This window comes from Mirounga angustirostris, unplaced genomic scaffold (genome assembly GCF_029215605.1).
Source record: "Mirounga angustirostris isolate CCGP_5_RB_7025 unplaced genomic scaffold, mMirAng1.0.hap1 SCAF_13, whole genome shotgun sequence".
In the NCBI taxonomy this organism is placed as follows: domain Eukaryota; kingdom Metazoa; phylum Chordata; class Mammalia; order Carnivora; family Phocidae; genus Mirounga; species Mirounga angustirostris.
The window spans coordinates 2,879,641-2,901,261 of record NW_026991721.1 but is presented as its reverse complement, the minus strand read 5'-3'; the positions used below and the strand labels follow the sequence as shown (position 1 = coordinate 2,901,261).

The 21,621-nt window shown below is 54.6% G+C and overlaps 1 protein-coding gene across 1 annotated transcript in view; it reads right to left on the bottom strand.

Annotated features, from left to right (window-relative positions):
* The window catches only part of SHANK2 (SH3 and multiple ankyrin repeat domains 2), a 500,779-nt gene that overhangs the window by 346,804 nt on the left and 132,354 nt on the right, over positions 1 to 21,621 (bottom strand). Inside the window, exon 10 of the mRNA XM_064576041.1 lies at positions 18,700 to 18,777. Coding sequence (XP_064432111.1) covers positions 18,700 to 18,777 — 78 coding nt within the window. The remainder of the gene's footprint in view (positions 1 to 18,699; positions 18,778 to 21,621) is intronic.

The following is a 21,621-nucleotide window of genomic DNA, read 5'->3' as shown; positions in this document are numbered from 1 at the left end:
CCAGATGTTATAACACCTGCTGCCCCCTCGGAGGATGGCTCAGATTCCACAATTCCTTTGTCACTTTTAGGAGAGACTCCAGGAATCACAGAACTCTCCCTTCCACCCCGTGACCCAAAGATGTTTAGAAGGAAAGGCTGGTGGTCTCTTTGAAGGGAGAGGTCTGAGACAGCTGGTCGACCGGTCCGCAAGCCGAATTCAGTGAAGAAGAGTTCTCAGCGCTGACCAGGCATTGATCAAGGGCTTGTGCTTGGCAGCCTAAGGTACGTTTGCTGAGATGGGAAATGGAGGGTGGTTGTCAGGGCAACCCTCACCCCGAAAAGGGCCTTCTTGCAGAATGCTCCTGCATGATCTCCTGCTGGTTTTCATCTGGACCATGAGATAGGGTCCCAGGGCTTGGAATGGAGAGACAGTGCGTGGAGTACAGTGAGGGCATTTGCTTTAAGGCTGATTGATCGCCGAGACGGCGGAGCATCAGAGATGCTCTTTTCTCGAGGAGGAACAAGATTCCCCCAAAAAGCACTCACAGGGCAGAATCGGGACCAAGGAAGAAACACATCACAGGACTGGTAAGGTGGGCAGTGCTGGAGGGCAAGATTCAGCCAGCGGCCCTGAAGCCAGACGGGCAGTAGGACCACCTTCCAGCCCCCACCAGGCCTGTGCCAGAGAAGGGAGGGGAAGACGAGCTGCCGGGCGGTGCGGGTGACCAAGAGTGACAGCCGGTACCTCCTGGGTGGGTGGGGCTGGAGGACATGCACACAGATCAATTCTAACAAGACTCCGAGGCGGACACAGACCTGCAGAGTGAGAGCTCAGACGAAGCTTCTAGAAAAACAGGGTAAGAGCGACACCCACGAGAATGCAATGTGCACAAGACCTGCCATTCCTTTAATCTGTGTGCCTTCCAGCATGTGCACATGCGGTCATCGTTCATTAGCGCGTATCATAATAAGGAAGTGTGTTTTTGTGGAAAAGTCTGAGAGCATCATCGAGGGCAGGACGCCAGCACTTGTGCTGGGCTTGGCCCCAAGAAGGGTGCTCAGCGTCACTGTGGTCTCATCTCTGACACAGGGTAAGGACAGGCTTTGTCTCAGGGGCTGCCATGGGGACTCAGCGGCTGGGACAGGAGTGCAAGTGTCCCAGGGCCACTATAATGAAGGACAGACGCAGCAGCTTACATCAACGCACATTTAGTACCTGGCGGTTCCAGAGCCAGAAGTCCTAAAATCAAGGCGACATCAGGGCTGGTTTCTTGTGAAGCTCTGGGGGAGAATCAGTTACCTGGCCTTTTCCAGCCTCCTGTGGCACCGTGTTCCTGGGCGCACAGCCCCTCCTGGGTCCACGAGGACAGCAGCCCAGCACCATCCATCAGCCGCTCTGACCTACGCTTCCTTCGCCATGTCTCCTCTCACTCTGCCCCTCCTGCCCCTCTGAATGACAAGAGACCACCTAGGGAGTCCAGGACCACCTGCCATGTCAAGACCCTTACCTGAATCACACCTGAGAAGTGCCTCCTGCCACAAAAGGGAACAAAACCATGGGTTTGGGTGATCAGGATGTAGACATCATTAGGGGGCCTCTCCTTGGCCCCCACAACAAAGAAAGCAGTTGACCGTGCTCACTACAGAGAAGCAAGCTGTCCGTACCACCTAAGAGGCACCGGGATGGTGACAAGGAAGGTGACGAGGATGCTGGCAGGGATGGAGAGCGGAGGTGAGTGCCAGAGAGTAAAGATCTGCAGCGTCGCGGGCCACACGGTCTCTACAGCGTCTGCTCAACTCTGCCACTGTCGCTCAAGAGCAACCACGGAGAAAACACAAACAAATGGGCGCAGCAGTGTTCCAATAAAACTTTATTTACAGAGATAAGACAATAGGCCAAATGCAGTCCAAATTTGCCAGCCCCTGATGTTGTGTTTTCCGGGCTCCAGTCATTCTACCTCTGCCCGGACGAGGCTTAGACAGCCCTCCCCATGGCCTGTGAGTAGTAGTAGGGCCTCCTGGTGGAAGGGAAGTGGATTCTTCCCTGCCCCACTGACTCTGGCTCTGCCTGCTCCCTGCCGTCTCAGCCTAAAGAGCCAGGTCTCTTCGGCCTGGGTCCTGGACAGAGACGAAACTGGGACCAATTTTTCTGGTGTTGTCACTAGATGGCTGGAAGCCAGTGAAAGGGTGGGGATGTTTGTTACCACACATAACCTAGGCTGAGCTGACTCATGCACGTAACAAGTGCTAGTCATTATTATTGCATGTTACTCCAGCTCTTTCTCAGGTACCCCACCTGGCTAGTGTGGGATGCCCAACTGGAACCACTCCCAAATCACCACCATGCCTGGGACAAGATGACTGGCTGCGGAAGCTGATTTTGCTGTTCTAAATGCATTCTGAAATAGCAAGAACGTAAAGAAGCCATCAGCTGATTACACACGATCAAATTATATTCCACCATGGAAAGGCACAAAGCATGGACACCTGCTACAGTGTAGACGAGCCTCAAAAACAGTATGCTGAGCAAGAGAAGCCCATCCCAGAAGGCCATGTAGTGTAGACTCCATTTATACGAAAGAGAGAAATCCACGGAGACGGGAAGTAGGTCCATGGACGTCAGGTCCTGGGGTCAGGTCGGCGGATGATGGTGGAAGGGTTTCTTTTGGGGGATGAAAGTGTTCTAACGTTGACGGTAGTGGTGGTTGCTCGAATCTATGAATACACCCCAAACCAGTTAACTGTACACGTTCCATGGGGGAGTTGCACGGTAGGTGAATTATGTCTTAATAAAGCTGTTTTAAAGAAACACTTAAGCACAGAGCCCTTGGAAATCGAGTTCAGGGGCCACTGCCACTCCCCTCCCACGGCTTAGAGGGACACCGTATGGGCTGCTTGGACCCCAGTCGGAGCTGTCCGCTTGGCCACGGCAAGTCAGGATGAGGGGACGGAGATGCAGAACGATCATTGGTTTGTGAGCTTTTTCCAGGTGGGGACATTGTCACCGGTGACCAGGGGCAGTGTTTTCTGGGTCATCTTTAAGACCTCACCTAGCCCTCCCGACGGAAGAAGAGAAGTCCTGACATGCCCCTCTGTTAAGGGTCAGCTGCTGGCTACCACAGTGTCACTGCATGGGTCCCTGATTTTGACAACCACCGTCTGCTGGTGGGTCCACCTCGTCTGCACAGATACACACTCTCAACTACCCCGATTATTTTTCCAAAGGGAAAAATCACCCTGCTAACATTTTAAAGAAAGAATGAAAAACATCATCCATTTTCCTTCAAGCCTGTAGAAATCCTGGCAAGTCAAAATTAGCATAACAAATACTGCTGTTCTAAAAAACTTTGAGTCTCTGTAGGCAATATTTATTAGCCATTTCCATAAGCCCACTCGAAACTTCTTAGAATTACCATAATCTGTCAGACACCGTATCTTCCACCAAAAATGTCTTCTTCCAGCAGAAACCGTGATGTTCTTGGAAGAAAAGAAAACATTTTGGGGACACCCAGTTCTGGGCAAAAGTGTTGGTTCTGCCTTGCCGATGGACACCTTCACGACGAAGACCAAGTTCCTTTGAGCAAACAGAGTCATTGTCTCTCACAAGGGTCACAGGAAATCCTAATTTCCAGATGGACTAGTTCTTCTCTTAAACCGTGGCCTGTAGGAAGCGAGGCCCCATCTCAGACGCTCCAGAAACGGGATGAATAAGGACTCTTCAAATTCAATTAGCGACAGCAGCAACAGGGTCCTGCTGGGTTCCACGTCTGTGCTGTCCTGGCCAGGGGGACCACAGACATAGAGAAATGCACCCCATGGCAAGGCGGGACCCCCATCGCTGGCTCTGGGCCCATTTCCAGGAAACCAGTTCTGGTTTCCACTAACCAGAGCCACTTTCCCAAGTCAGGCTGCCACGCCTCCCCTTCCCAGGCTGTGAGCAGCACCCTCTCCTGAGTGTTCCGTCTTGTGCTGGGACAGAGCAGAGCCAAGGTCAGAGGGGAAGTGGAGAGTCCGCCAGACCCTCAAAGACCCCACATGGGGGCCACCAGCTGGAGGGCAGGGGTGCCCGTGTTTCCCTTACAACGTTGTCCTGGCGGTTGCCACACAGACAAAACTATTTAAAAACACACAGTGTGCCACCTTATGCCCATGAGGACGGCGAACACATAAACCGAAGCAGAAACAAGGGCTAGCGAGGAAGTGCAGAGCCCTGGGCACGGCTCGAGGATAACGTGACGTGGGGCAGCCGCTGCGGAAGACAGCACGTGGTTCCTCAGAAAATGAACCACCGACTTTCCACGTGGCCCAGCAAGCCCACTGCCGGGGTGTCCACAGAGAGGCGAAGGCAGGGCTTGGAGAACCACCCGCTCACCCACGTTCATGGCAGCATTATTCACGGCAGCCATGCAATGGGAGCGCCCAAGGGTCCATCCACGGACAAAGGGAAAAACAAGACGTGGCCCGTCCACACACTGACTGTCACTCAGCCTTAGAAAGTACGGACATTCTGACACCTGCTCCAACGCGGATGGACTCTGGGGACACGATGCTCAGTGAAATAAGCCAGACACAAAAGGACATATATTGTAAGACTCCGCTCATATGAGGTCTCTAGAGTCTCCAGATTCACGGGGACGGAGAGTGGACGGTGGGTGCCGGGGCCGGGGGAGGGATGGGGCTCCGTGTCTCAGGGGGACAGGACTTCAGTTTGGGAAGATGGAAAGCTCTGGAGACAGATGGTGAGGACGGCTGCACAACAGTGTGAATGTACTCAATGCTCCTGAACTCTGCACCTAAAATAGTTAAGGTGGTAATGTCTACATTATGTAAATTTTACCATGATTGAAAAAAAACTGAATTTCTAAATTCTCTTGAAAAGCAAGATCTGGCAACATCGGATATGTGTATTTTACCACGATTTTTAAAAAGCAAACGTGAAATAACAAACATACCCCACAGATGCTCGCTTCCTACTGCAGATCGAGGGCCTGTCTGTGGCCCTCCCTGCCGCAGGTTGCGAGGGCCGCGTGCATCGGGCCAGCCTCCCCTCCCCCTTCTCACTCTGCTTCCCACACCGCCCACACCTGTTCACTATGCGACCTCTGAGCACAGGGTTCCCAGCCTGAGAAGGGACCCTTCCCACCCACCTGCACGCGTCTGAGCAAAGTTACTCAGCATTCAGACGTCAGATGAGGCGCTGCTCCCAGGAAGCCTGCTGGGCCCCAGATGATGCAACCCCCAAATAGGCTCACCTGGTGCTTAGCACCCCTGTTGCAACCGTATTTTATCAGATATAAGACAGCACGCATGCATGATGCTCGCGGTTTTATGTGCCCAGTGATGGAAGAGGCTGCCGACACGCCTTCCGAACACGGGGGAAAACTCTTCAGACCTCACACTGCTCATCTGGGGACAGTTCTGCCCACCGTGGGGAGCTCTTATGGTTTCAAACGCAGCTGATGACAGCTGTGACAGGTGAGCAGAGAGCCCCCGAGAACAGGTGGGACACAGCCGTCACCGAGTGGTGGGTGGCACGACCTTCCGAGGGAGCCGCTGTGGGCGCCCGGTGAGAGTGGGGGCTGGTCCTGCGCGTGTCCCGTCCTCGGGACTCACGGACACACAGCAGGCTTCAGGTAAGTACTCGCTGGACAGCCACTGAACCTGGGACCTCAGGTGAGTGCCAGGGGCCAAGTGGCCGGAAGGGGAACCCTCACAGGTACCCCCCAGGTAAAGGGTGGTTCCCTAGCAGTAAGAATCTCAACGTGGGGCCTCCTGCCTGGGGACACATGGCATTTGTGGGAAGTCTGTGTTGCACGGGTGGGCGCCAAGCGGTCCCCTGTGCTTTCCAGAGAGCCCACGGGGGGTCCCATGAGAGCCTGTTGGCTCTAGAGAACCAGGAGCGGAGAGGGGGCTCAGCTACAGGCAGAGCCGATTACAAAGTACATGCTGATGGGTAGGCATCCTGCCATGGTCACAAGAGCTCCCCACGATGGGCAGAACCGTCCCCAGATGAGCAATGTGAGGTCTGAAGAGGACAAGTCACTAAGGAGACCAGGACCAGTCATCGGAACAAGTAGGCTTAACTTCTAGAACTTTCCGTTCTTGAGCTGCCTGCATCTGGCCAGGGGCAGAGCTTTAAAACGGAGCAATGGAGCCCCAGTGTGGACCTGGGAGGGGGCTGGAGCAGCCTGTGCTAACCACCCTATTCCCTTTCCCCTGTATTCTCCAGTCAGACCGCTGGGTCTATTATCCCGTTTCACAGACCGAGGGACGGAGTCTTAAATGAGTGTGCAGACCCGATTCCGTGGCTAGCTGGGAGCCAAAGCAGGAATCAGAGCCAGGGCCCTGGGCTCAGAGAACCCACAGAGCCATCCCGAATCCATCCCAGAAGGTCACCCACGTTTCCAACACCCTAAAATCTAAGGCCACGGCCGGTTCTGTTCCATCTGGCCACGAGGATGTGAACTTACACTTTACCCTTTTATTGCATGGACAAGCACACCTACTCTGTGCCAGGCCCTGAGCAGGGCGCTTGGCTTCAACTGAGAGATAAATGACACACAGACTCTGCCCTAGACGATGCCTTTCCAAGACAAGTAAGCCCTCTGGGAGAAGGAGGCTCGAGAATGCTTGGCAAACTCCAAATTCTGGAAAGCACAGCAAAACTTCATCCTGAGGTCTTTCTTTGTAACGCTAACAGGTGTCTTAAGCCAGACCCCGTATTATGAATGGCTCTTAATAAAGCTGGGATTTGGAGCTCCTACCATGGAAAGCCTGCGGCGTCCCACTCGGGCCCACACCCCCTCCCAGCAGCACCAGCTGGCCCACCCATTGGCCTCGCTCCTGGACCCTGAGGGGTGAGGTCTTGCCCTAATTGAGACCAATGTGGCCTTCCTAATGTCGCAGCAGGCAGAGACTTCTCCCTCGTGAATAAACCACGTTCTTTAAATGCCAACTCTCTAGAGTCTATTCTTAAACGTTAAAAAAAAAAATGATGGAGAAGAATCCCTCTACTAACACCAACTGAGAGCCTCCAACTACCTTTAAAGCAACAGACAAAAGGAGTATGACCACCGCGTGCTTGTCTTTGCTATAGATTTCTCTATTTTGCTGGCAATCCCGTGGCTTCTAGTGAGCATGCCGGCAGGTGGAAACCACAGTGGAAACAGTTCTCAGTTCTCAGCAAGAGAGAAAGAGAGAGAGAGAGAGTGAGCTGGCCAGGTCAGCGATGGCAGGGCATCCCCACCTCCATGGACCTATCTGCCCCCGCCATATGGTCTCCTACAGAGAAGGGGCCAGACTGTGAGCAAGTGAACACAGTGAAGACCCCAAATGGTGGGCAAATTACACTGGCGCCCACCGGAGGTCCCTGACATGACTCAGTCAGCACTGAACATCGTGGAAGAAACGTCATTCCTCATTGCAACCAGCTCCTCGGGGTCCCTTTCCTTCCTGGGATTTCTCGATCAGCCTGCCCTTTCTGGAAATGCTGCTGGTAGCTGCAGCATTTAAATTGGGAGCCTGGGACTTGTAGCAGGAGACAGGCACCCCAGGCTGCCCAAGCCCCGGTTCTCCACCTGGCGCTGGAACATGACACTAGGCAACCCCGGACAAGCTAAGACACTGGGCGGAGGGACTCTGGGCTTCAGTCAAGTCATGGGATCGATGCTGCTTATGCCCAGGAGGAAAGCTGAAAATCACCCAACAGCAGATACCCAGAGGCATCCAAACGGAGAGGAGAACTAGAGTAATGGAGAGCACAAACATCATATACAAGTCCCTAAGTCAAGTGGCAGAATACATGCCCAAAAAATCAGAACCAAACAGAAACCCCAAAGCCTTTCACTGAGAACTGCGGACTGGCTCTATTGAGGACCCACCTGGGCGGACCCTGCTTGGTGCCTCAGTGCCTGAATGAGGCCCGCCTCCCACCCAGATGGGCTTCAGACGGGGGACGGGAGGCCACGTCATCATCTGTCCCCTGCTGTCTCTCCGACCCTACAACCTCCTCAGGGCCCAGGGAGCTGGGTGAGCCTGCGTGCCATGGACGACCCAGGCACCAGAACATTCTTGAAAATGGCTTCCTTTTGGCCCCACGGACTTGGTCCTGGGACTGGGTATGACTGTGACCCTGGCACGTGACCCAAGTTCTGTGCCTGGGCTGTGAGTGGGGATGTTGCTGACCCTCAGCCCCAGCGAGCCTGGTGCTTAGGAGCTGCTCAGAGGATGCACGTGTCTCCCACTGTGGGCACCGAAGAGGCAGGCAAGCATGACGGGGAAGGCAGGACTTAGGGAAACCAAGTCTGGGCCACGACACAGCGCTGTCCCTGTTCAACTCAGGAGCTGACTGTATTTCAGGAACACAAACCCACTTGTTGGGTCAACCAAAAAGGCAGTTTGGGGAGAGAATCTCATGAAAACCTAGTGTAGGATGTATGGCCGCACCTCTCAGAAGCCAGGGGACCTTTGGGAGCCGCACTCTGCGTTGGCCACGTGTGTGTACGTGTGTGCGTGTGCGAGTGTGTATGTGTATGCACGTGCATGCACGTTATGTGCATGTGTGCATGCATGTATGTGCGTGCATGTCTGTCCCTCTTACTGTCTCCTAATGCACATCACCTCTTCGTTCCTCCATTCAACGTGCCCTGCCCTGGCCCCCCTTTGCTCCCCCAGCATCTGGGTTGCCAGAGAGTTCTTTCTGACCCTGGCTCAGTCCCAGCGTCCTAGGGGGCACAGTTGGATTGGTCCAGACTCGGTCATTCTGCTGAGGTCCGGGTGGGAGCACAGCTTGGGGGCCTTAGGACAGGTTCCCAACATCACTGATGGGCTGTCCCAGGTATGTCTCCATAAGCCTGGAGGGGATGCTCAGAGGCTGAACCACACTGAGTGGGTAGGCAGAGGCAGGTGAACTTCATGAATGTCATCCATGTAGTTACTGCTCTGGGGTTTGGTTGGAAGAGCATTCCCTCCCCAAGGAAGGGCATGTCCCTAAAACTAACACTCACAGTACCTCAAGGGGTAACAGAAACAAAGGTTAGGTGAGACAGATGGAGACCCCGGGAGACCAGGATGATGTGGGGTGAGGGTATCCTCTGAACACCCCCTTCAGGGAGGGGCCTTGAGCTTCCCAGAGGGACAGCAGTGAACAGGACCAGCCAAGCGGGGTGGGGGAGGGAGGCTCCAGGCAGAGCGAATGGTGAACCCCTATCCAGAACCCTCTCCTCTGCTTGGCTACTGTCCTTCCCTCTTAGGGTGGGCAGAATAACTGCCCCCAAAAGACATCACAACTGAATCCCTTGGAGCCTGTGAATACATGACCTTATGTGGCCAAGAAGGGTGTCTGCAGACGTGATGAAGTTGATGATCCTGAGATGGGGACACTGTCCAGGGTTGTCCGGGAGGGGCCTAAACATAACCACAGATGTCCTTAGAAGAAAGAGGCAGAAGGAGAATTGAATACAGAGGAGGGGCCCCGTGAGCACGGAGGCGGCGGCTGGAGGGGCACGGCCACACCTCAGGGCCCCCTGGAGCCCCAGAAGCTGGAGACAAATTTCCCCCAAATTGCCGTGTTGAAGTGCACCCCCCACGGATGGCACTCGGAGGTGGGGCCTTTGGGAGGAGGGCAGGGTCGGATGAGGTCATGAGGGTGGGCCCCGCAACGGGATCTGTGCCCTGGTGAGAGGAGGAGGGGCAGAACTCTCGGTCCCGCACGCACACGTGGAGGCAAGGCCACGAGAGGACACGGCGTCCGGGAGCCAGGAGGCGGGCCCTCGGCAGCCACCGAATGGGCTGGCACCGGGATCTCGGGCCTCCGGCCTCCAGAACTGTGAGGGTAAACGTCTGAGGCGAAGCTGCCCATTCTGTGCGACTCAGCGCTGGCAGCAAGTGCCCCAGCCACGCCCAGGCCCACGGTTCACCATGACCGTCTACACCTCATCTGCAGGCCGAGAGCCAGCCAACTAGGACTGCATTTCCCTTGAGTAATAGCCGTGTTTTAACATCTGCTTTTCGGGGTACCTGTAATTAATTCATCCCCACGTTCTGACAGAGGTGTCACTTGAACAGAGCACGTGTCCCCTCCAGGGCAAACACACGGGGCCACCCGTGTCCTTTGTGTCCAGGTGCCACCTGTCCTGGCGCCGCCCACCCCTCGGCACCCACCAGGCTGGTGCTCCAGGCTCGCGCCAGGCCGGGGTTGGGGGGGCGCATCCTCCAGCCGCGTGCACGGGAGGCTCGCAAGGGTTCCTGGAATAGGGGCTCACAGGGCTCTTCCCTCAGAGTTTCAGAGGAAGGACTCAATTCGAGGTGGACGAGCTTCCCGTGCTGCTGCTGGAATGTTTGCCCCCCAATCTTTTGGGGTTTTTTTAAGATTTTATTTATTTATTTGACACAGCGAGAGAGGGAACACAAGCAGGGGGAAAGGGAGAGGGAGAAGCAGGCTTCCCGCCGAGCAGGGAGCCCGATGCGGGGCTCGATCCCAGGACCCTGGGATCATGACCGGAGCCGAAGCAGACGCTTAACGACTGAGCCACCCAGGTGCCCCTGACCCCCGATCTTTGATGAGGAAACTGGCTTTTCTCTCTTGAGACTTAAGAATCATGTTTTTATTTTTATTCCCAAAGTTCTGGGCTCTCGTGAGCCCTGTCCTGGCCGTGGCCTTGGTTCCCGTGTCATCCTGGAAAGTCAGGGGCCTTTTTGATCGGGCATCTTGTGTCCTGGTGGGTGGCTTTGTCTCGAATAACCTCTCTGCTAATTTCTTCTCTTTTTCCTGCTTCCTCTGGAAATTCCATCATTCAGATGTTGGGCGCAGGTGGTGGTGACTCCTTGAATTTCTCTTGCCCATCTCCTCAGGCTGCAGCTGTCAGAGGTCGGCTATGTCATTAATAACTTCCAAGAGCCCCTCGAACGCCCCACGGCACACACGCGGTCTCCTCCCTTCTTGCACTGAGGATGGTGTATGTAGTCTTTAAGTTCCCTTCTGGGCTCTGAGTTTCTCAGGTTCTGTCCAGCATCTCGATTCCTGCTTGTTGAGTGTCTCCCTTTCCTGTTGGGGTTTCGAGCCAGCCCCAGTTTCCATCAGAAGCACCTGCCCACAGAATGGAGGCTCTGGGGATGGGCTGCTCTGGCCAGCAGGAGGCCCCACAGGCTGCGTTCACGGCGGGGATGAATCACGGCACACTCAGGGTAAGGGTTCCATGCCCAGGGGTGACAGCAAGTGCAAAGGCCCTCGGGCAGGAACGTGTTTGGTGTGCATGAGAAAAAGCCGGATGTCCGGGCATCTGGAGCAGAGAGAGCAAGCCAGGAGAGGGACTCAGGAGGTGTGAGGCCGGTGAGATCCCCACAAGCCGGGTCATACGGGCCTGGCAGGTCACGGCACATTTAACCAGTGCTCCCAGTTCCAGCCCCATCTGCATCCTCAACATGGCGGAGCCTGGCCTCCATGAGATCTGGCTGGCCCCCAGCTCTTTCCACTGAAGGCAGGTGGGGGGGTTTTCCCCGCACTATCAGGGCACTTGTCATGTGCCCATCTGCTTCTCAGTTCCCTAATTCTCTTGACCTCCTTCTTCTCCACTTCCTGGTGCTGAGGACTGCTGACCATGTCTCCTGCGTGTTTACAAACTGGCCGAAGGTGCTCACGAGCCTCTCTCAGCTAAGGGAGAGCGGCACCTGCTGACAGACCCCTCTGGGCCCCACCCTGGCCTTGGCTGAGTGTCCCCTGGGCAGGAGGCTGGGCCCCCTTGTCCTCCCGCCAGGTGCCTGTGGTGCATTCTCAGGGGCGCCCATCCCTGACTCCCGGCCCACGGGTTTCCTTGCTGCTCTTCAAACACACCAGGCACACTCTGACCCCAGGGCCTTTGCATGTGCCGGTTCCAGACCCTGGAAGGCTCCCCCCAGGGATGTGCATGGCCCACTTTCTCCCTGCCTTTTCCTCCGTCTCTGCTCAGTGTCCAAGGCCATGTGAGGTTCCCGTCATGAAAGACCCTCCCCCATTTCTCTCCACCCCTCTCCCTGCTTCACTGTCCTTCAGGTTATTCACCAACCCTGACCTGTTACGTGTTTATCTCTTTCCTTATGAATTATCAGTCTGGCTGGCGTGTACCCCGCGAGAATAGGGGTGTTGTGTTCCTCACCGACGTGTTTCCCCAGCACCCAAAACAGAGTGTGGCTCTTACGGAGAACTCTGTGTGCTGCTTGAAATAATGAACTTGAAACCCCATTAGTCTCATCACAGATATGCACAGTGTTCCACCCAAACATTTCTAGTTACCCAGGTCCCTAGACCCTAATCCAGAAACACAACTTCCACGTGCTTGTTTCTATGGAACACAGAGTCTGAATCCCAGATAAGACTTACAGAAAAACTTAAAAAGAAAGTATATGTAAACGAATGGCTTGCCCAACTCCTCATCCTACGCAGGGGTGACAGGCTGCAGGGCGTGGAGGGGGGAGACCAGCCAGGCCACAGAGTGGACAAGTTGGGCCAGGGTGAGCAGGGAGGGGTGCGGGGGGCCGTGGCAGATGGAAAGCCTACACCTTCCCCAAGGGGTAGGCCTGGGGTCCCCAATCCAACTCAAATGCCAACTCGCACAAAGGCTGCCTTTCCTAATTTTTCAAGGGAAGCTGAAAGTCTGAAATTCCTGGATATTTAAATGTTGGCAAAGAATTTCATTTTTTAAAAACCCTGGGCAGGCCACAGTCAAAAGCTCTGGGGTGAGATCAAACAGTAGCTGATTCCAGCCCCAGGGTAAGTGAGAGCAGGTGTCCTGTGTGCCTGCCAGAGGGTCAGCGGGTCACAAGGTGGGAGGCAGGTACCCACGGCACCCAGGTCCTGCCTCGGTGAGCTACTGTTGAACGCGCCGGACAGACACACCGCAAGAAGAAAAGACAAAAACAGAATCTGGTTGGACAGAAAAATATAAAATTTTTCACCGCTCACCACGGCCAGGGCTGAGACGAAACCGACAAACCCGCCATCATCTTCAAGGGTCCCAGCGCTGCTTCCCCCAGAACATGCGCAGTGGGGGTGAGGAATGAGAGGGAAGCCTCGAGCGTCCGACGTCCCCAGGTGTGGCATCCCCGGGCATGTCTCCCGCGACCCTCGGCTGCGGCTCCAGCCCTGCTCCCTGGCTCCCAGGCCAGCCTGTTCCGCGCTGCTGATGACAGCAGGCCACACCCACAGAACCGTCAGGCCTCCCCCGCGGAGTCCTGATCCCCACCCCCTACACCCCTTAACTGCTGTAATTATCCCCATTGCAAAGGTTTGGAAGGGGCTGCCTGAGGGTCCCGGGGCGAGTGGCTCACAGCAACAGGAACTGATCCTTCCCCCACCTGGAGGCCAGAAGTCTGAAACCCAAGTGTGGGCAGTGGTGAGCTCGCTCCAGAGGTGCTGGGGAGGGACCTTCCTGCTCCCCCAGCTGCTGGGGGCTCCAGGAGTCCCCGGGGCTGTGTCTGGGCCCCTCAGCACTGCCTCCGTGGTCACGTGGCCCCTCTGTGTGTCTGTATGAGTGTGCATTTAATGCCGTCTTACGCTAACTTTGCAACCTCCCCATGTCCACTCCCATCACTTACAGCATGGAAGACGGCACAACGGGAGAGATCCTGGGACCGGGCCCAGGCTCACAACGTCAGCACGGAGCGTGAGGTCATGGAGAAATGAAACTGTCTGGACCCTGCTCTAAAATCCGCATGGATTTCAATGACACGAGCCACCAGCGAGCAATTTGTGTGTTGAGTCGCTCAACAAAGAAACAGATTCAGAAAAGTGCCCGGAGGGAACCAGGAACAGAGGTTCCCTCTGCGTGTGTTTACGCAGTTTCCCAGAGAACGTGCAAAACCAGACCAGACGTGCCTACAACGTCAGACTGCCTTTGTCGCCGGCCCGGCCCCCAGCCCAGAAGCAGCTGCTTCAGTGAGAGCACGATCAGCACAGACAGCACGCGGTCTTCAGCAGGGTGCTCATCACACCGTCTCGAACTGAAGGACGGATCCACCCCTGTCTACACCGTGGAATGAGTGAGCTCGATGGGAGCTCCATGCCAGGTACACGAGACGCGGGGTCTGAAGGACGACAGCCTCGGCTTCAGAAAAGAAACAAGGTCACTTTCATGAGCTCAGGGCTCCCCCAGGGGCCATGCAAGGCCACAGGCCGGAACCATCGAGTGAATCACAGAGCGAAGAGCTTGAAGACACAGAGCCATCGGGATGGAACTTATGGGGATCTGCCCCCGGGGCAGCCACAGCCCTGGGATTTAAAACTCACTTCCTCGTTTCCTGCTTTGGCCTTTCTCCTGCTTGTATGTCCAGCGTGGTGGTTGAGGAGGAACACGGGGTCCAGCGGGAGCACGAGCCGTGGGAGGAGCCCCAGGAGGAAGGCTCCGTGGCGGGCGGGGCAGAGAGCTGCGCCCACTGAAAGGCAGGCCACGCCACGGCCACTGTGCACCACCTTCCCCAGTCCCGCCCACACCGCCCTCCCACTTCCTCCCATGAGCACCGGACACCAGCCCTCCGGAAGGCCTCTCCCTCCATGTCCCCTTCTCCCCATCCCCCGCGCTTCTCTGCATCTAGACGTCTGAGCGGCAGCTGCTGAACATGGTGGGGGACAAGACAACCGTGACACACGTGGGGAGAAAGGCCGCCTCTCCCCGCACGCACGCCGGGTGCTGAAGACACCACGGAAGCCCCTCTCGGGGGGGAGGAAGGATTCATCATTCGCCTGAGTGTCAGCCCGAGGTCTGCGGGGAACAGACCAGCAGGACACGCGTGTGTGTGTGTGTGTGTGTGTGTGTATACACAATTAAGATACTATTTTAAGGAACTAGCCTGTGCGACTGTGGGGGCTGGCAAGTCCACAATTTGTAGGACAGGCCGGCAAGCTGGGAACTCGGGCAGGCTTTCTTTCTTTTTTTTTTTTTTTAAAGATTTATTTATTTATTTGACAGAGAGAGACACAGCGAGAGAGGGAACACAAGCAGGGGGAGGGGGAGAGGGAGAAGCAGGCTCCCCGCCGAGCAGGGAGCCCGATGCGGGGCTCGATCCCAGGACCCTGCGATCATGACCTGAGCCGAAGGCAGACACTTAACGACTGAGCCCCCCAGGCGCCCCTTGGGCAGGCTTTCTATATTACAGTCTTGAGCCCGAATTTTGTCTTCCCTGGGAAACGTGTTTTTTTTTTGTTGTTTTTTTTTTAAGGCTTCCCACTGATTAGAGGAGAGCCATCCACATTACTAGGGAGGGTTAACCTCCTTTACTCTAAGTCCCCTGGCTGTAGACGTTAACCGCATCTGCAAGACACCTTCACAGCCCCCCCCCCACACACACTAGGGTCCGATTAGATGGCTGGGTGCGCCTCGCCAAGCTCGCCCAGCAAACCAGCCACCACGCTGTTCTCTCTCCCTGGCTGCCTGCACTCCACCTTCACACAGACTTTCTACGCCTTCAGACTTCTTTCCTCTCTAATTTCACAATCAAGATACATTTGGTTTTTTTCTTTGTTCCCTTGACTGAGCAATCCAAAGCACAAAGGATCCCTGATGTCGTTCACTCCATGCCAGGATGCAAGACATGGTACCTGTAAGAGGGAAGTGTCTCCTTCACTCCAGACCCCAGAGCGCTGGACAGGAGGTCAGGAGGCCTGGAGACCACAGACTCGGCCACTAACTTATTTTGCATTCCCATGCATCCATCTCTCTAGAATTCCATTTTGCCTGTAAATTAGGAATAAAAATGCCTACCTCACTGGGTTGTCGAACATCAAATGAGAACATTCAGAAGAACATTTGTGAGCTTTAAAATTCTGTGCGCCAGGAAAGATTCATCATCATCACCACCACCATCACCTTCATTTTCTTCACTATCACCACCATCACCATCATCACTTTATAGGTTGAATTTGTCCCCCCTCCCCCCACCAAATTCAAATGGTGAAATTGTAACCCCCAATACGTTGGTATTTGGAGATAGGGCTTTTAGGGAGGTGATTACGGTTACATAGGGTCATACGGGTGGGGCCCCAACAGATGGAATTGTTTCTACCAGGAGAGGATGGGACAGCAGAAAACACCCCCCCCACCACCGTGTGCACAGAGGAAAGGCCAGTGAGTAGTTCACCATCTATTAGCCACGAAGACAGGCCTCACCAGAAACTACATTTGTTGGCTCCCTGACCTTACACTTCTGGCCTCCAAAATTTCGAGAAATAAACGTCTGTTGTTTACTCCGCGCGGCCTGTGGTTTTCTGCTGTGGCCGGTGAGCTGACCGAGGCAATCCCCGCCATCAGCATCCCTGCCTAATACACACCCAAGTAACAATGTAAGAGCTTCTCCTCCTCCCCCACTTCTCCTTAAAAATCATCTCTCTGGGATTCTCAAGCCCCTGCAGGCACCAGGATTTCTAGGCGGCTTCTCAAAACCCAGAGCACAAAGCCCTGCCCTTGAGCTTCTGACTCAGTGGGACTGGGAGGCTGGGGGCTGCGTATTTGCATTTTCTCTCAAGTCCCGAAGTGTTGCTGATGCTGCTGCTTCAGCATTTGGATGAAATCATTAAGCAAATGTTTGGCCAGATGAACTCGTGAAACGGTCCAAGATTTCTTAGAACAGCAGCCGAGGATCATGAGCGTTTTGCACGGAGCACTTCTGATCCCCTTAAACAGCACAGCAAGCCATCATTCCCCCACACACTCAACGGGAAGGAACTCTTCTTCCATAACCGGGAGGCGGGCGCTGTGACGAGAATGAGAGCCGGGCACTTCGCAGGTGGGGATCCGCGGGCTGGATCACATCTCCGTATCATTGCAGCACGAGAAGGCGGGAGATGAGAGGGACGGAACCAGTCCCCAAGTCAGTGGAGTGCATCCGGGCATGCAGAGCAGGCACCCCAGGCTCTGATCCCACCTGTTCCATAAGCAACCTTCGCAGGGCACAAAGTCCTATCATTCAACTGCATTTTGCATAACCGTCTTCCAGAACCATTTGGGCACTTAGGACAGACCGCCTTGCACTGGAGTGGGCTGGGAGCGTGTACAAGGCATCCTGCCAGGACTCCCGTAGGACTGCCCCGTGCCAGGGGATCACTGCCTGGGGTGACGGTTTAGCAGGACGGACCAACAGGGAGGCCACCTATGTGCTATCTGTCCCGGATGCCCTGCAAGGCTGTGTCCCTGGAGCGCCAGGTGGCGGTCACAAGGCATTGCCCCAGAGAGCCAGAAAGGGCTCTTTTGCATTACCCAAGGATCAAAGGCATCAGCTGTCCTTTTTAAGCAATTTAAACAATGTTTTGACTTAAAAAAAAAAAAAAAGAGGGTCAACGACATGCATAATTTGGTGGCAAAGGAAATCTTTAAACAAAGACTACCACCAAGCCACAGCAAAGCCCAAAGGGGCAGACGTGGCCACAAAGAAGTGGATGGTGCCACGGCTCCCTCTAATCACCACTGGCAAGAAGACATTTTCCCAGAGAGTAACCGCAGTCTTTCTAGACCCATGAACAAACCAGAAAGTCACCTCTGCGAAATATTCCCATTTTGCTCTAACCACCTGAAAGCCATGAGATTCAAAACCACAATCCAGGCCCACTGCAATGAGCGAACTAAGTGAACTTTTAATGGTGGTTATAAGATGTTCTGCCCAGTGTTTCAATTAAACTGGTTCATTTTCAAGACATCAAACGTGTACTTATTAGTAATGCCTCAGAAGAGTATTAGGAAAACCATCCATGTGTGTCAGTTCTGAATTAAAGATCTCTCTTGGCTCAAGAAGATGCAAAAATTACTTCCAAATAAAAATGACAGTCACTTAGATTTTCAGTCAAGTGGAGATTAGCGGACAGTGTTTGCCATAACTTAACGCATCAGCCAAAAAAAAAAAATTCGTTTCCACCCTAAACCATCCGGTCAGCTGCATCGAAATCAGATGAGCCCCGTGTCCGCGTGATGGGATTTTACTCGGTCAAGAGGGACGGAGCCCTGGCACGTGCCACCACATGGACAACCCTTGAAACTGATCTGCTGAGAGAAAGCAGCTGGACACTGAAGGTCACATGTGGTGCGGTTCCTTTTCCATGAAATGCCCGCAGAACAGGCAAAGCCACAGACAGACAGTGGATCAGTGGTTGCAGGGGCCTCGGGGGTGGGGGAGAGTGGGGAGCAATGGCTGATGAGTGGGGGGGCGCAGGGTTTTGTTTGGGGGTGAGGCAATTCACACAGTAGTGATGCTTGCACAACATCGGGAATGTTCTTACGGCCACTGAAATGCACCCTTGGAAGTGGTCGAAATGGTCAACGTTGTGTGATATGCATTCTACCACAATTTAAACATAATTAGGACGGCAGCTTTGCACCCCCCCCCACCCCGCCCGCCGTGGAGCACCTTGCCGACCGACACTGGTCCAGGGTTGCTCCCCTCCACTCAGGGACCACAGGCCCCATGGGGGTGCCAGAGATGACAGGCCGCCACCCCAAAACAGACTCATGAAGGCTTTTCCAGAGCTGCCTTCTCCAACACCCCACAAAGACGAGTCGCTGCAGGGAACAACTGACTGAAATGTGTCAGCAGCTCCAGCACGAAGAAGGGATGGCGCCAGGAGCACACAGCCTCCAAACGCAGGCGACGTCCCCGGTGAGACGGGCCCGCCTCACGTCCAACACACGGGTCCACGCGGAACCCCGCGTGGCCTCCCGCGACCGCGCACACGCAGGGGATGCTGGCTCTGCGAGCCCCCCACCTGGAACGGAGTCTGGCTGTTGTGGTTCTTCTGTTCCTTGTTCCCGCCCCGGAAGAGCAGCACTCTGGCACAGCTATCCTGCAGGCGGAAAGAGAGAAAGCGGTTTGTGGGTCGGCAACACAGACAGGCTCCAAAGGAACAGGCTCAGAGGCTCGGCTCCCAGGGGACTGGGGACGTGCCCGGGGAAGGTCCCCAGGGGGCCCCTCTGCTCATCGGAGTGGTGAGGAGGAGGGCGAGCGGCCCCGCACCCTATGAGGTGAGGCTTAACTTTTGCAAACACTTTGGATGACTTGGCAGAATCTACACAAGTGTCTAATCCGTGCATCCCATGGCCAAACAATTCGACTCTTTAAGACTGCCCTATAGAACGTCTTGCGTGTGTGTATAAAATATATAACAGGAAAAATACCGGAAGGAAAACACAACAAAAAAGAGAAAACCCGGAGGCAGCATAAATGTTCTAAAATAAGGGACAGTGGGAATGCATTCTAGAACATTCTTCACCTAGAAAGTTGTAGGAAAAAAACAGGTAGATCCACAAACCTGTAAAGAAATACACCAAGAACTTCCAGGTAGAAAACACAGACTTTCCAAGTAGAGAGTCTCATAACAATAATACAGCATAACTCCATTTATGTTTGAAAAGCCTCAAGGGGATGAATGAACAAACCGTAAGCACCGGCAGCTGCCAGTTCCGAGCGGGAGTGACCTGGCCAGTTGGAACCAGGACTCCAGAGCCCTGCAAGACCCCCGCCTCTGCAATCTCTTACAAATGCTCTGCACGGCCCAACGAGGATGCTCGCTGGAAAGTCCCATCATAAACACGAGAATAAATCCTCACCAGGTACCGCCATTCATGCCCTGCCAGGTGGGACCCAGTCAGGGGCCCCCTCCCACCAAGGGAAGATTGTGAGTCAATATTAACCAAGCCTGAGACATGGTCCATCACTCTCCTGTTAATCAGAGTCCACATGAGATCACGTTCCAGGGCTATCTCAAAAGTAAAGGGCAAATGGTTTGCTCAGCTTGGTAACAATCATACCTTGTGTGTGCAAACGTGTATGCAAGTGTATGCGTGTACACGTGTGTGTGCAGAAGTGTTTGTGGGAACTTGTGTGTAGGAATGTGTGTATGCACATGTGTGCGGGTGTGTGTGCAGCTCTGTGAGTATGCACGTATGGGGCAGGCGTGTGTATGCATGTGTGTGCATGTGTATGTGTGTGTGTATGCATGTGTGTGGGCATGTGTGTGCATGTGTGTGTGCAGCTCTGTGAGTATGCACGTATGGGGGCAGGCGTGTGTGGGCATGTGTGTGCGTGTGTATGTATGCATGTGTGTGGGCATGTGTGTGCAGCTCTGTGAGTATGCACGTATGGGGCAGGCATGTGTGGGCATGTGTGTGTGCAGCTCTGAGTATGCACATATGGGGGCAGGCGTGTATGTGCGTGTGTGTATGCATGTGTGTGGGCCTGTGTGTGTATGCATGTGTGTGTGCAGCTCTGTATGCACGTATGGGGGCAGGCGTGTATGTGCGTGTGTGTATGCCTGTGTGTGGGCGTGTGTGGGCATGTGTATGCATGTGTGTGGGCATGTGTATGTATGCATGTGTATGTGCAGCTCTGAGTATGCACGTATGGGGGCAGGCGTGTGTATGCATGTGTGCATGCATGTGTGTGTATGCATGTGTATGTGCAGCTCTGAGTATGCACGTATGGGGGCAGGCATGTGTATGCATGTGTGCATGCATGTGTGTATGCATGTGTGTGCATGCATGTGTGTGTGCAGCTCTGTGAGTTTGCACGTATGGGGGCAGGCGTGTGTGTGCGTGTGTGTATGCATGTGTGTGGGCATGTGTGTATGCATGTGTGTGCAGCTCTGTGAGTATGCATGTGGGGGCAGGCGTGTATGTGCGTGTGTGCATGCATGTCTGTGTGCATGTGTGTGTGCAGCTCTGTGAGTATGCACGTATGGGGCAGGCATGTGTGGGCATGTGTGTGTGCATGTGTGTGTGCAGCTCTGAGTATGCACGTATGGGGACAGGTGTGTGTGGGCATGTGTGTATGCACGTGTGTGGGTATGTTATGTGCATGTGTGTCTGCATGTGTGTCTGCAGCTCTGTGAGTATACACGTATGGGGCAGGCGTGTGGCATGTGTGTGCATGTGTGTGTATATCTGTGTGCATGTGTGTGTGCAGCTCTGTTGAGTATGCACATATGGAGGCAGGCATGTGTGGGCATGTGTGTACACACGTGTGGAGGTGCGCATGTGTGCAGGCCTGTGTGTGCAGGCACACATGTATGCAGATGTGTGCAGGTGTGTGTACACATGTGTCTGTGAGCGTGTGTGTACAATGTATCAAAGGCCACAGATGGGCCTGCCTGAGGTCACCATGGGAGAGAATGTAGGCCACGGGCATGTGCGGCACATGGGGGTGGCCGACTGCCCCCAGCGGGAGGGATGGAAGCCTGACGGGGTGGCAGGTGGGGAAAGCTCGTGGGAGCTGCCAGGGAAGGTCAGTGGGGTCTGGACACAAGCAAACGGGCAGACGGAGGAGACGAGAGAGGGCGCGACCAGATGCAGGTTATGGGTTTGCCCAGAACAGCCCTGTCAAGGACAGAGCCAGGGTTTAAAAAATTCTGGATTTCCACATCCCACCCGGTGCTTTCATCTCCATGGCATGGAGCCGATGTCCCCGATGTGATTTACTAAGTACTCCAAATTGTAAGTCGGGAACTCGCTTCCAGTTTGAACTATCCTCTGACACGCGTCTGTGCGGACAGACGGAGATCTAAGAAGAGGTAAAATGCCAGCATTGCTGAAGAGAGAGGGTGGAGGTGGGAAGATGGGTGTCACCAGAGTGGCTGGAACCCGGCCCCTTGGAAGAGCAGCGCCCTAAAGACCACACCTGACCATGCCGTGGA